Raw genomic sequence first — 15,064 nt, forward strand, 5'->3', positions numbered from 1 at the left:
ATGTGTTCACAGAGGACCACGTAGCCACCTTGCACAATTGTTGGACGCGCCACAGCGGGTCACCCAAGAAGGTCCAAAAGACCGGGTATAATGGGCCTTAATCAAAGCAGGAGCTGGAAGACCAGCTTGCTCGTAAAGCATGTGCAATCGCCATTCTAATCCATCTGGCCAAGGTTTGCTTATTGGCATGCCAGCCACGTTTGTGGAACCCAAACAGGGCAAATAGGGCATCAGACGGTCAAATAGAGGCAGTCCTGTCCACATAGACACGGAGAGCCCTAACCACATCTAAAGACCGTTCTTTAGCCGATAAGTCCGAAGAGATAAAGGCTGGGACCACAATCTCTTGGTTCAGGTGAAAAGATGACACCACCTTAGATAAATAACCGGGTGAGGTTCGGAGAGCCGCCCTGTCACGGTGGAGAAAATCAAAAAGGGCAAATGACAGGACAAAGCGCCTAAGTCCGAGACCGTTCTTGCTGAGGCAATAGCCAGCAAGAACCGGACCTTGGCCGTGAGCCATTTGAGGTCCACCGACTCAAGAGGTTCAAAGGGAGACTCTTGAAGGGCTTTCAATACAATAGACAGGTCCCATGGAGCCACTGGAGGGACATAGGGAGGCTGAATATATAAAACACCCTGAGTGAATGTATGAATATCAGGTAGAGAGGCAATTTTGCGCTGAAACCATACCGACAAGGCAGAAATGTGAACCTTGAGGGACACCAGATGAAGGCCTAAGTCTAGCCTCTTTGTAGAAAAGCCAGAATCCTGGAAGTTCTGAATCTATAAGCATCATAATTCTTAATAGCACACCAGGTGAAGTAAGAATGCCAAACCCTGTAATAAATCCGGGAAGAGGCCGGTTTGCTGGCATTCAGCATAGTCTGAATAACTGCCTCAGTAAATCCTTTAGGCCTCAGGAGTGATGCTTCAAGAGCCATGCTGTCAAAGCCAGTCTGACCAGGTCTGGGTAGAGACAAGGGCCCTGAACAAGGAGGTCTTGATGCTGATGAAGTAGAAGGGGACGCTTTGTTGATAGACCCTGCAGGTCTGAGAACCAATGCTGTCTGGGCTACACAGGAGCGACTAGAATTAGCATTCCTCGTTCCTGCTTGAACTTCTGCAGTACCCTGGTCAGGAGTGATACCAGAGGGAATATGTAAGGCAGCTGAAAGTTCCACAGAACTGCCAGTGCATCCACAAATGCTGCCTGAGGATCCCTGATTCTTGATCCGAGGAACGAAACATTGTGATTGTGCCGAGACGCCATTAGGTCTACGTCCGGTAGGCCCCATCTGTCCACCAGGAGTTGGAAGACTTCAGGATGAAGGCTTCACTCTCCAGAGTGAAAGTCCTGGTGAATGAGGAAGTCCGCTTCCCAGTTCAGTTCACTGTGGTGGCATTGTCTGATTGTACCTGAACAGGCCTGTTCCGTACCAGAGGCAGGGTGAAAGACAGTGCATTGAACTCTGCTCTCAGCTCCAGAATATTGATCTGAAGGAGTGATTTATCCTTGGTCCAATGACCTTGAAACGAGTGTTGATCCAACACCGTTCCCCATCCCCAAAGACTGGCATCCGTTGTCAGTAGGACCCATTTGGGAATCCAGAAGGGACGGCCCCTACACAATTGCTGGTCCTGGAGCCACCAGGATAACGACAGATGACCCTCCAGAGTCAAAGAGACCATTTGGTATCTGATCCAATGAGGTAGGCCGTCCCACTTGGATAGGATCAGTCATTGCAGGGGACGAGATGAAATTGAGCGTACTCTAGCATGTCGAAGGATGACACCATCAGGCCAAGTACTTGCTTCGCTGAGTGTATCGACACTCTGGAGCAATAAAGGAAGCCCTTGATCCTGTCCTGAAGTTTCAGGACTTTGTCTGGAGACAGTAACAGTCTCTGACTATGTGTATCCAAGAGTGCCTCTATGTGCACCATGCTCTGAGCTGGGACCAGCAAGGACTTTTTCCAATTTATTAGCCACCCATGGACTTGCAGGAAAGTCACCATCAGTTGTAGATGACTGAGGAGGACTTCGTGTGAACTTGCCAGAATCAGTAGGTTGTCCAAATATGGAAGGATTCTTATTCCCTGGCGACGGAGGTGGCCCGTCATAACGGCCATGACCTTGGGGAAGATCCGAGGAGCCGTAGCCAGTCCAAATGGCAGAGCCTGGACTTAGTAGTTAAGGTCACCAATAGCAAACCGTAGGAACTTCTGATGCGAGATGGCAATAGGAATATGTAGATATGCATCCTTTATATCCAGGGATATCATATAGTCTCCGGGTTCCATAGCCAGCACTATTGAGTGCAGCATTTCCACACAAAACTTGAACACCCTCACAAATTTGTACAAAGATTTGAGGTTGAGTATAGGCAAGTAGGACCTATTGGGTTTCAGGACCAGAAACAGGGTCGAGTAATAACCTCTGCCTCGCTAGGGCTGAGGAATCGGCACAACCACTCCAGTACTCAGGAGGAAACTTACAACCATTTGTAGAGCCTGCACTTTTAACGGGTCCGATGGGAGAGCCATTGTGCAGAACTGGTGAGGGGGACGTCTCTTGAATGAGACAGCGTACCAGTGAGAGACAACTTCCAGTACCCAAGCATCTGAAGCATGTGCAGTTGAAACATATTGCTCAAGAAAAAATTAACAGTACCAACACAGGTGTTGCAGGAAGAATTGGCCAGACCTAACTACCTTGTGGGCTGCAACCGAGGGCTGGTAATAAGGTGGTGATTTATGTCTTTTGGACAAGGGGGGTGGGCACGTAGTGCATGTCCCTTGGGGTGGGGGTAGGGTGGGTAGTGTACAGAGATGGACTGGGATGGAAAACCAGCCCAGAAAATTTATGGAAGCAGCCGTAATGGGGGTGCAGTGTGATGAGGGAGTAGATGACATGAGAATGGCAGAGTCTCCCATTTGTTACACAACTCTGCAAGGAGAGAGACAAAGCCCATTTGGGTATAGGGAATTTCTTCCCTGGATTAGACCAGGGTTCCCGTCTGATGTCCTCTAAATGATCAGAATGGGGTAATATAGTTTTAACCACTTTCTGCTGTTTAAACTTATCAGTTTTCTTTTACACAGTAGTAGAATCCTCCTCATCTGGGATTTGGAGGATATGCTTAAGGGCAACTACCAGGGTAGGGGCATCAATTAATAAGGGAGATTCCTCATTAGTACCACAGGATTCAGTGTCAGACAGGACCGTATGCTCCCCCTCCTCTTCAGATGAAACATCAGAAAAGTTTGTAGACTGTGAGGAGGAAGCAGCCCACTTAGATGGACCAGGGACACGGGAGTGACCTGAAGTTGATTTCTGTCTATCCAGAGACTGGTTTTGTTGCTGCAGTTGGTCAGACAAATTTTCCGCCCTAGGCGGATTAACCATAGGGACAATTTGTGGAGGTAATGGCACTGGCGGCCCCATAGGGGGCTCAAGGCACTCCACCAGAGTACCCAGGAGGGTAGTGAATGCTGCCCATGGGGGCTCCTGACTACATCCAGGAGCTGTGGACTAACTGGGAGGTGCATGACAAGCAGTGCAGAGACTCATGCAATAATTCCCCCTCTGATAAATCCACGAAGCATGCTCTGCATGTTGCAGGAGCTTCTGCAGATTTGCTGCCCTTTTGTTAGACAATGTAAACGATTGGACTTACACAGTACGAATATATAGCCAGACAAATTCAATAACCTGTGGAATAAGACAGGGTATAATGTGACTGTAACACAGGAGTAATATACTTATATAAGTATATAGATAAACTCTGTGAACAACCATATTGTTTGACCCAAACGCACCTAGCCCAGGGTACAGAATATAGTGACAGTTATATCTGGGAAACACTGAAAGTGAGACCACACAGCAGATACAGGCACATAGTCATATGCAATGCAGAAATTCTATCACAATAATGCTGCACTGGACATATATATATATATATATATATATATATACAGGGGCGGATCCAGAAGAAAATGATAGGGGGGGCACCATGGAAGGGGCAAGTACATCTGCGTGCGGCTTCGGTACATGTGAGTTGCAGGGTGCAGTGTGCAGGGGGCAGCGTTTGAGGGGCAGGGGGCAGCATGTGAGGGGCAGGGGGCAGCGTGTGAGGGGCAGGGGGCAGCGTGTGAGGGGAAGGGTATAGGGGGCAGTGTGTGAGAGGCAGGGTGCTGGGGGCAGCGTGTGAGGGGCAGGGGGCAGCGTGTGAGGTGCAGGAGGCAGCGTGTGAGGGGCAGGTGGCAGTGTGTGAGGTGCTGGGTACAGGGGGCAGCCTGTGAGGGGCAGGGGGCAGCATGTGAGGGGCAGGGGGCAGCGTGTGAGGGGCAGGGGGCAGTGTGTTAGGGGCAGGGTATAGGGGGCAGTGTGTGAGGGGGAGGGTGCAGGGGGCAGGGTGTGAGGTGCAGGGGGCAGGAGGCAGCGTGCGAGGGGAAGGGGGCAGCGTGTGAGGGACAGGGTGTGAGAGGCAGGGTGCAGTGTGTGAGGGGCAGTTGGCCCCCAGTAATAATGTCCCCCAGTAGTTTGCCCCCAGTAGATGCCCCCCAGTAATTATGTCCTCCAGTAGTTTGCCCCCAGTAGTAATGCCCCCCAGGAGTTTGCCCCCAATAGATGACCCCCTTAGTAGTAATGCCCCCAGTAGATGCCCCCGAGTAATAATGCCCCCAGTAGTAATGCCCCCAGTAGATGCCAAGAGTAATAATGTCCCCCAGTAGATGCCCCCCAGTAAAAATGTCCCCCAGTAGCTGCCCCCAGTAGTAATGCCCCCCTGGAGTTTGCCCCCAACAGATGACTTCCCTAGTAGTAATGCCCACAGTAGATGCCCCCCAGTAATAATGCCCCCAGTAGTAAAACCCCCAGTAGATGCCACCAGTAATAATGTCCCCCAGTGGTAATGCCCCCAATAGATGACCCCCCAGTAGTAATGCCCCCAGTAGAAGCCCCCCAGTAATAATGCCCCCAGTAGTTTGCCCCAGTAGTAATGTCCCCTCCAGTAGTAATGCCCCTTGTTGATGCCCCCCAGTAATAAGGTCCCCCTGTAGTTTGCCCCCAGTAGATGCCCCCGCTGCACTAAGGAAGAAAAAAAACATCATACTTACCGAGCCCCGTTCCCGCTTCCAGACCGCTGCAGTCCTCCTCCTCTCTGGGCGTCCGCTCCTCAGTCAGCACTATGAGGGAGACATCATGACTGACGTCTCTCCCATAGCGCACGCCGCACAGTGACAGCGCCGGAAGCCGGAGCTCAGTACTGAGCTCCTGCCTCCGGCTCACGGTGAGGAGAGACGGGCGCCCGCTGGTAACACAATCTCAGCGGGCGCCTGTCATCTCCCTGTGCGGCACCGGGGACACATAGGGTTGTGGCCACAAATGACAGGGGGGCACGGGCCCGAGTACCACCCCCCCTGGATCCGCCACTGTGTATATATATATATATACATATATATATATATAGATATATATAGATATAGATATATCACAGCGCGGTCTCAGACCGGTGGATATAGCAGAATACTCGTACAATATACTCTGCAATGTACACCTTTTCTAAACTAACGCTGTCTCTAAGACATGATGTAGGATACTCAAGTGACTGTAAAGACACAGCGCTGAACACAGGCGGCTTTACATGGGAGACCTTGATCAGCAATCCCGGAGACCTGCTGCTGCTCTCTGGAAGATGGCGCCCAGAGTCTCTGAGAGGAAGTGAGGGAGAGTGAGGCAGCTCCAGGGCGGTAAATCTGCAGGAGATGGCGCCCTGAGCCAGGGGAGGGGCTACAGGTAAAGCGCCGCCTCCCCTATGCTGGTCTTCCACCCCAGGTACTATGGAGCCTCATTAAATTGGTGTTAGTACACCTGACCTGCGCTCCGAATGCCCTTGTGATCTAGTGGGGTCCCTGCCCAATGACAGTGTCCATGACAGCGCCGCCGTTCATCTCCCCAGACTGAGGACAGATCGTGGTTTAATGGCTGGTCCCACTTAGGGGACCCTCTTACCTCCTCTCCATAGCAGCCACACGATCTAGGAGAGCAGTCTGTGACCCTGCCTAAGTCGGGACACCTCCGTCGCAGATACCCGGGAACCAGGCCAATGGGAGTGTGCGGTGCCGCTTGGGAGGAGATGGAGCTGCCGCACTGAAGTCACCCTGACTTACAGTGCTGCTAGCCCAGAAGAAAAAAAGTCAGATTTCTTGTCAAAAAGTAAAAGCTTTCAGCCCTCCTGTTTAGTGACCTGCTGCAGGCAACAACTTCAAAACTGAGCTCACAGTGCTTGGAGGCGGGATTATAGAGGAGGCCCCTATGCATCCCGGGACAGCTAAAGCTTTACATGTTGGTGCCTCTGGATCCAGATCCACGCGCCTGGTCCCGCCACTGCTTCCCCCCGCGCCCACATGCGCAGATAGGACTCCCGAGTCACTCATCAGGACTCCCAGGACTCATTGGGAGAGCTGTCCTTTGCTGAAATCTTCATGATTATGGTGTTACTAAACACCAATAACGTAATAAGTGGTGGAATGTATCTGATACAAAATGCAATGCATCATGCATCCCGTCCACAGCCTGTAAAATGTCAGAAGCTGATTGATTGGTACTTTATCTCTCCCCGCTTTCTCTCCAGGCTTTAATAAATCTCCCCATTTATACTGATTAAAACATTTTTCCTTTTCCTTCTTAGAGCGAGATGTAACTAAGCCTTGAAAAGTGATACTTGCATGGTGATAAAGTAACAACCAACCAGCTCCTGTCATTTGCAATCCTAGCCTGTAACATGGCAGTTAGGAGCTGATTGGCTGGTACTTTATCACTGTGAAATGTATCACTTTTCAAGGCTTAGTACATCTCCTCCTTAACATTTTGTTTCAATTGAATTTTTTCTCTTACTTGTTTTTGGAGGGATGAAAGTAAAGCTGGAAGTCCCATCAGTTTGCACTTCCAGTCTACAGCATATCTGCCAGCCAGCATCGCCAAGGAGCGGAGTATTATTAATCTGCCGTAGCAACATTTTATAAGTAAATTGAGATGATGATTTTTAAGATCAACTTACCTTGATGAATAGACTCATTGAACAAAATAATTTCCGCAGACCTTAAACTGTGCCTAAAGACTATCCTCCGAATGCAATACATGGAAGGAAGATTTCATCATTACAGCAGCACACACACATTACAACACTCTTGCTTCCTATTTTTCATTGTATTTTTCCTCTTCAGGTACAATGATCTGTGTATCTTGGTGAAAAAAAGATCACCTTGACTCCAACATGTGGAAACATACTCGCCTTTCCAAGACATAGCCCTGAGATACAGACAGGGCCAGATTAAGGTTTGTAGGGGTGCAAGGGCAACTACTGTAGGGGTTTCCTACCAATAATATTGTCAATAAGAGATACTGGTGATGATGTTATTAAAAAGTATAATTCTCAAAGTACCACAAATGTGCTAAACACACTGTAGTACCTCCAGTTCATATTATGCTACACAGAACCCCAGCTGACATATGCCACACTGGTAATGTATCTATGTGTGGGGACCCCCATGGCTCTCCATATAGACTAGAGACCATTTTTGCTGGAATTGGCTTTGGCTCTGATTTATAGTCTGGTTTTGGATTTGCAAAACCGCCGTGACTTTTTCGATTTTTTTTTTTTTTAAATTGACAAAAAAGCTAAAATAACATAATTGTATTATTAACCTCAATAACATTAATTTCCAGTCATTTCCAATCAATTTTGACCACCTCACAGCTCACAATATTATTTTCATCAATATTGGCCAAAGGCTGCAGCAAGCTGGCTGGTTACTAAGCGACAGAGCAGTGGCTCAAACACAAGGCTGTTTATTGCACATCTATGAAACCTTGCCAGAGTGTGCTGCAGTACAGTACACAGAAAAGTACAAACAACAGATCTATTTTTTTTCTTTTTTTAACTCGCAGCTTATATAGCTGCACATGAACAAAGTGCACCAAACAGTACAAAATATACTCCCAGCTCTCTGGTTTGTCTCCAGTTGCCGCCGCCACTGTAAGGCGTGCCCCATGCTAAGCAATATGGGGGGCGTGCTTCGAGTCCACACCCACTGACTCGCGACACGCTCCATTTGCAGTGTGCGCACGTCCCCTTTCTCGCGCCCATAGTTTCATCTGCTTGTGTGTAGGGGCGTCCAACCTACATACCTGCAGGAACCGCTGACAATGACATCACTACCGGTAACTGTGGCAAGGCATCGTGTACTGCTACATCTGAGAGGCGTGTCATGAAAATGACTTACATCCAAATGTAAATGAGCACCAAAGTTAGTAAGATCTACTTGTTGAAGAAAAGACACTGATATTTTGCAGGATTTGTTTGTGTATTGTGTTTTACAAGAGCTGCCATATACTGTAAGTGGCCACGAGAAACCTTATTTAAAATGCATGTAGCCATAGGGATTATTGTGCCTTATAACAAATGCAGGGAAGTGACACTGATGAGCTCATTTGAATGTATGTACCTCTGATTTCTTTTTCCCCCAATAATGTAACAGCTACTTAATGGGGGTAAGGTGCAATCAGGGAGATTGCTGGTCTATTCAGGGAGTGCGGGAGATTGCTGCTATTTCAGGGAGTCTCCTGCAAAATGCGGGAGGATAGGCAACTATGATCAATGCAGTGAGAGGTGCTGCAGCAGCTAGGGCAAAAAGAGGTGCTGCAGCAGTTAGGGCAGATAGAGGTGCTGCAGCATCTGAAGTAGAGACATGTACTGCAGCTTTCAGGAAAGAGAGAGCAAAAGCTGGGGCAGAGAGAGATTATGCAGAAACTGGGGCAGAGATAGGTGCTGCAGCAGCTGGGCTAGACAGAGAGAGGTGCTGCAGCAGCGGAGGCAGAGAGTGGTGCTACAGGACAGAAGTAAACCTGCTGCACAGCCACATGCACACAGTGAGCCATATAAAGAGGATGGGCAGAGCTTCAGCATGTGACGGTTTTCAGTATCTCCTGCTGTTGCCTCTGGCCTGTCCTGTTCCCTACCTAGTCTCAGAGTCCAAGTCAGTGTGCGCCCCTCTGCTCCTCCACCTCCTGCTCTGCGCCTGCCTGCCAGTCTGCGACACAGTGTTGGGGGAAGGCGGAGCTCCCTCTAACTTCTCCGGCACCTGGAGCTTGGGCTCCATAGGAGCCACCCTCGCTACACCCATGCTACTGAGCCTGTAAATCTACCCATGAGCCTAAGAGATTTATATTTGGTAGAAATATAATTTTCTATGGCCACATATCACAGTAATTGTTGAAATAGGAGTGCTGTATTGTGCATAATCCAGTCTTCCTGCTCTTCAGGCTGCTCGGCACTGGCAGTCCTCTGCATAAGTGGGTGGATACGGATGAAGAGGTGGGCTGGAAAGTGTTACCTCTGGGCTGGCAAGTGTTACCTCTATGAAGTCACGCCGCACACAGCCAGGCAGCGTCTGAGCAGAGTGCTGCTAGTGCTCACTGCCGCTTGGCAAAAAACAAATGTGTGCATGTGCAACCTAATCCCGCAAATCCTGCGATTGGAGACTCCAATCCTAGGATTCAAATCCCAGCATTTTTGGGTGAAAATCCCAGGATCCCAGGATTGGCCTACCTATTTACATACTGTATTACAGTGATTAGAAACTATTTAATAGATGTATTTAACAAAATAGTCCTGCCGGTGCAGTGACCATGATGAGGTCTGCAATTTCTATTAATTTACTGCCATCTTAATTTACTGCCAGCTAAGATCCTATGCTTGCACAGGTATCAGGCAGCACATGCTAATAATCTATGTGTGATAGAAGAGAAGAGAGAAGCACATAGGCCTCCAGAGAAGCATCTGAAGATCCCTCTGTGGCGATACTCACCCTTCGGGATAGAACAGCTAAGATTTTTGAAGCTTACTAAACTAGCCCATACCACAGTCCCCACTGAGAATACAGAGGGGGTCATTCAGATCTGTTCCTAGAGCTGGCCGGCCGTCTAAACTGAGCAATCGGGAAAGAAGGGCCCTAGTCAGGAAGGTGACCAAGAAACCGGTGGTCACTCTATCAGAGCTACAGCATTCTTCTGTGGAGAGAGGAGAACCTTCCAGAAGGACAACCATCTCTGCAGAAATCCACCAATCAGGCCTGTATGGTAGAGTGGCCAGACAGAAGCCACTCCTTAGTAAAAAAAAGCACATGGCAGCCCACCTGGAATTTGCCAAAATGCACCTGAAGGACTCTCAGACCATGAGAAACAAAATTCTCTGGTCTGATGAGACAAAGATTTAACTCTTTGGCGTGAATGGCAGGCGTCATGTTTGGAGGAAACCAGGCATTGCTCATCAACAGGCCAATACCATCGCGCTACAGTAAAGCATGGTGGTAGCAGCATCATGTTGTGGGGATGTTTTTCAGCGGCAGGAACTGGGAGACTAGTCAGGATAGATGGAAAGATGAATGCAGCAATGTACAGAGACATCATGGATGAAAACCTGTTCTATGAGCGCTCTTGACCTCAGACTGGGGCGACGGTTCATCTTTCAGCAGGACAACGACCCTAAGCACACAGCCAAGATATCAAAGGAGTGGCTTCAGGACACTCTGTGAATGTCCTTGAGTGGCTCAGCAAGAGCCCGACTTGAATACGATTGAACATCTCTGGAGATATCTGAAAATGGCTGTGCACCGACGCTTCCCATCCAACCCAATGAAGCTTGAGAGGTGCTGCAAAGAGGAATAGGCGAAACTGCCCAAAGATAGGTGTGCCAAGCTTGTGGCATCATATTCAAAAAGACTTGAGGCTGTAATTGCTGCCAAAGGTGCATCACCAAAGTATTGAGCAAAGCTGTGAATACTTATGTACTTGTGATTTCTTAGTTTTTTATTTTTAATAAATTTGCAAAAATCTAAAAAAAACTTTTTTCACATTGTCATTATGGGGTATTGTGTGTAGAATTTTGACTGAAAAAAATAATTTATTCCATTTTGTAATAAGGCTGTAACATAATAAAATGTGGAAAAAGTGAAGCGCTGTGAATACTTTCCAGATGCACTGTGCATACATACAGACATACACTTAACACATGCAGCTCCTTCATACAGTAGGCAGCCTTCTAATTCTAACTATGGGGGTCATTCCGAGTTGTTCGCTCGCAAGCTGCTTTTAGCAGCTTTGCACACGCTAAGCCGCCGCCTACTGGGAGTGAATCTTAGCTTATCAAAATTGCGAACGAAAGATTAGCAGAATTGTGAATAGACACTTCTTAGCAGTTTCTGAGTAGCTCCAGACTTACTCGGCATCTGCGATCAGTTCAGTGCTTGTCGTTCCTGGTTTGACGTCACAAACACACCCAGCGTTCGCCCAGACACTCCTCCGTTTCTCCAGCCACTCCCGCGTTTTTCACAGAAACGGTAGTGTTTTTTCACACACTCCCATAAAACGGCCAGTTTCCGCCCAGAAACCCACTTCCTTTCAATCACATTACGATCACCAGAACGAAGAAAAAAACTCGTAATGCCGTGAGTAAAATACCAAACTGCATAGCAAATTTACTTGGCGCAGTCGCACTGCGGACAATGCGCATGCGCATTAGCGACTATTCGCTCCGTTGCGACAAAAAAATAACGAGCGAACAACTCGGAATGACCCCCTATATGAAGCTGGTTGTAATTGTTAGTTAAACCATTGCAGCTAAGCTAGGGATAGATATCAGATCTCCCCCATCAATGGCAAATCCATCAACCATCAGTGACTGCACATTATATAGATCTGCTTAGCTGCAATAGTTTAAACAAACAATTAATGCTAGCTTCATATAGTTAGAATTACTTAGCTTACAACACAGGAGCAAACAGCTCATGTATTAAGTGTCTGATTGTGGCGCATGAGGTTGGACGATCAAGGCTGCCGCATGGCATGCTAATTATTGTGTATTTTAAATACATTATTGGAAAAACTGTACTAGTTGCGTGTATTAATATGATATAGGAGGTTTGGTTGTGCAAATCAATTGCTTGGAGTGTTCTGAAAGAAGTGTGACATGATGTGTGCCACCAAATGTATAAAGACAGCTGGGATTTCCAGAAGTGGCCCTGAAACTACTGTAGCAACATTTTCAAGTGCTGATATCATGTCACCCATCAGACCATTATGGTTGTCAGACAAAACAGGCACATGCTGAATGACAATGTATAAATCAGTGTGAATACACTGTGTTCCAAATATTATTATTACTGTGTAGCCAATGCAGCTAGTGTCTCCGACCATTTATTGCTGTAATACTTTCAGAATTATTATTTTAAGGAGCCCTACTTACTAATATGTGGTGATAGCGAAAATAGTACAGTATATAATTTCTCTATCTGCATACTCCAATGCTAGAAATGTTCTCATGCTGTAATTTTCTGTGGTAGCTGAGCAATGCTGGACACTAATTGCTTGATCAGCCAGTCTTGGGGTCTTTTTCACATGAACAGTGGAACTGGAAGTTTGGCTTTGGGCTTCCAGTTTCACTTTCACGACTAATAAATTGAAAGATAAGAAAATATGGAAAATATTTTTTAAAATATTACTATTTTAGGAGAAAAAAATTATATTTAAACCCTTTGATGCTGATGGTTTTCTCACCCATGTGCTGATACTGTTTTGCCAATTGTAGCACTAGTGACCAGTGATTCAACAACATATGGTTTTTTTTAGGTAGTACCCACAAAAAAACAGACAGAACAGCATATAAGATAGATAGATAGATAGATAGATAGATAGATAGATAGATAGATAGATAGATAGATAGATAGATAGATAGATAGATAGATAAATTAAAATATAGATACTTTATGGTTCTGTATTAATTTACCTTTCCAAAACAAGAAAAATGCTTAAAAATGATACATTTTTTGTTTGTTGTTTGCTAGTTTGATTTTCCCCTTTTGCTATCCTAAACGTAGAAGACAAGATTCAGATTATAAAGCAAAGAAAGAAAGCAAGTAACTTTCCATCTGGACAAAAGATGATGCAATGCTGCAATGCAAGGGATGCAAATAAAAAAATGTTATGCTGGGGAAATACAGTACTGGCTGCTTCTGCATGTAGCCAACAAATGCTGGTCAACTTTATTTTTACACTGCTTTTTAGATTTAGATTTGAGTTTAGACATGCTGCTGCTCCCCAATCTAAAACTGTCTGCACATTTTAAACCTGCGCACAGCGGGGGGGGGGGGGGGGTTTCAAATATAAAACAGGACTGTCCCGCAAAATTTGGCATATGTCATAATTCTGGCATATGTAGGGCCAGCGATAACAGTAAGCCATTAGATGTGGCATTAGGGACATCCTGCCTGAGCTGAATGCTTTATATCAGATGTGGGCACCAATCCTTTGGGGAAATCGTATATATTCCATCCATAGCATTGAATCAAGTCTGGGAGAGCAGCAGAAGAACCTAGAAACTGCCCTGGACATATATGTAGACATTACAGTATTAATAATTAAGCTTATGGTCTGTAGCAGAGCACCCCTAACAGTGCATGTTTTACAGATCTCCCAGTTTGTGCACACATGTGTGTTAATTGCTGGCTGACACATTTTAAAAGGTCCACCGAAGTTGCTAATTATTTTATATGTAATACTGAGGAGATCTTTAACACAGCAGCTATATATACAATTGCTACATTGGTTATGGTGTGGGCTAAAGGGGGAGGGGGTTCCAGGCAACTGAACCCCCCACCCCCCCACTCCCCGCATTTGTCTATGGGACTTTGATACATATAATACATACAGTAGGTGGACCCCTTAAAATGAATTCTGCTTTTCCTGCCACAGTAGTAAACATAGCCAATATCAAATATCTGTAAGCATAAATCAAACCAATAGCCAGTATCAACAATCTGTACATGTAAATCACAACATATTGCAAATCAACATTTGTTTATCTACAACATTCATAAAATAATGATTTCATACAATATTTTTTATTTTGTGTTATAATATTAATTACTAATATGATTAGTTACTTACCATCCTTTGGAACCTCAGGAATCACCGGCTCAGGAGCTTTTTCTTCTGTTGGTTTTGTTTCAGGAGTATCTGGAACAGTGGTTTCTGGAACAGGGGTATCAGTAGCAGGGGTCTCTGGAACTGGAACAGAGGTCTCTGGTACTGAAACAGGGGTCTCAGCAACTGGTGCAGGAACCTCTGGAACTGCACCACTAGTTTCCACAGCTGGAGCAACAGGCATTGTTACTTCTGGAGCCTTACTTTGTGCAGCTTTTGGTGGAGCAGGGGATTTTTTAATGGGAACTTTTGCTGGCATGACTGAGCCTGAAGCTGTCCTGTACTATAGCTGTAAAAACGTTTGGTCATTCCGATTTATATAGCCTCCTGTCAGGCATTATACCACCTGTTTTTACGAAGTGCCTCTGTATATTTAAAGCATTGGGGCACTCAGCTTCCTAGGACAAAAATAACTGTACTACAAACATGACAGGTTTTAAAAGAGAGTGTACAGCTTTTATATCTAACACCGTCTACCTTGTAAAGAGTGATTGATTGATTGATTGATAGATAGATAGATAGATAGATAGATAGATAGATAGATAGATAGATAGATAGATAGATATTATTTATTAACAGTTTCTTATATAGCGCAGCAAATTCCGTTGCGCTTTACAACTGGACACAATGAGAAGACAAAACTGGGTAATAATAAACAGTCATAGAGGTAGTCTATATATAGCTAGCTAGATAGATAGATAGATAGATAGATAGATAGATAGATGCCTGTGGCATTCTATCAAGAAATATAAGGTTCAAGATTTAAGACTTTGTTCATGCAAGATTTTTAGGATTACACACACACAAAGCTAATGTTGTCCATATATATATATATATATATATATAAAGCAAGCAATATCCGGCACTCCAATCAACCAACAAAGCTCAATGCCGGGTGCCCTCCTCTTGTTAATGGAGAATATCACAGAGTTACAGGCGGCACTCACGGACTCACTCAGAAAACGACTGGGAACCCCAAGTCTGCTTACAACGTTTCGGAATTTATTTCCTTCGTCAGGTA

The 15,064-nt window shown here is 46.0% G+C and overlaps 1 protein-coding gene across 2 annotated transcripts in view; it reads right to left on the reverse strand.

Moving 5' to 3' along the window:
* LOC135041406 (myosin-binding protein H-like) overlaps positions 1 to 14,353 on the reverse strand; it is a 202,567-nt gene extending 188,214 nt beyond the window's left edge. For both annotated transcript variants that reach the window (XR_010235039.1, XM_063954934.1), the window contains exon 1: positions 14,008 to 14,353. Coding sequence is in view for 1 of the 2 variants with exons in the window: in XM_063954934.1 (XP_063811004.1) it covers positions 14,008 to 14,302 (295 nt within the window). In the remaining variant the exon portion in view is untranslated. The remainder of the gene's footprint in view (positions 1 to 14,007) is intronic.
* Between the last annotated feature and the right edge of the window lie 711 nt (positions 14,354 to 15,064).

Source organism: Pseudophryne corroboree, chromosome 2 (genome assembly GCF_028390025.1).
Source record: "Pseudophryne corroboree isolate aPseCor3 chromosome 2, aPseCor3.hap2, whole genome shotgun sequence".
Lineage (NCBI taxonomy): Eukaryota > Metazoa > Chordata > Amphibia > Anura > Myobatrachidae > Pseudophryne > Pseudophryne corroboree.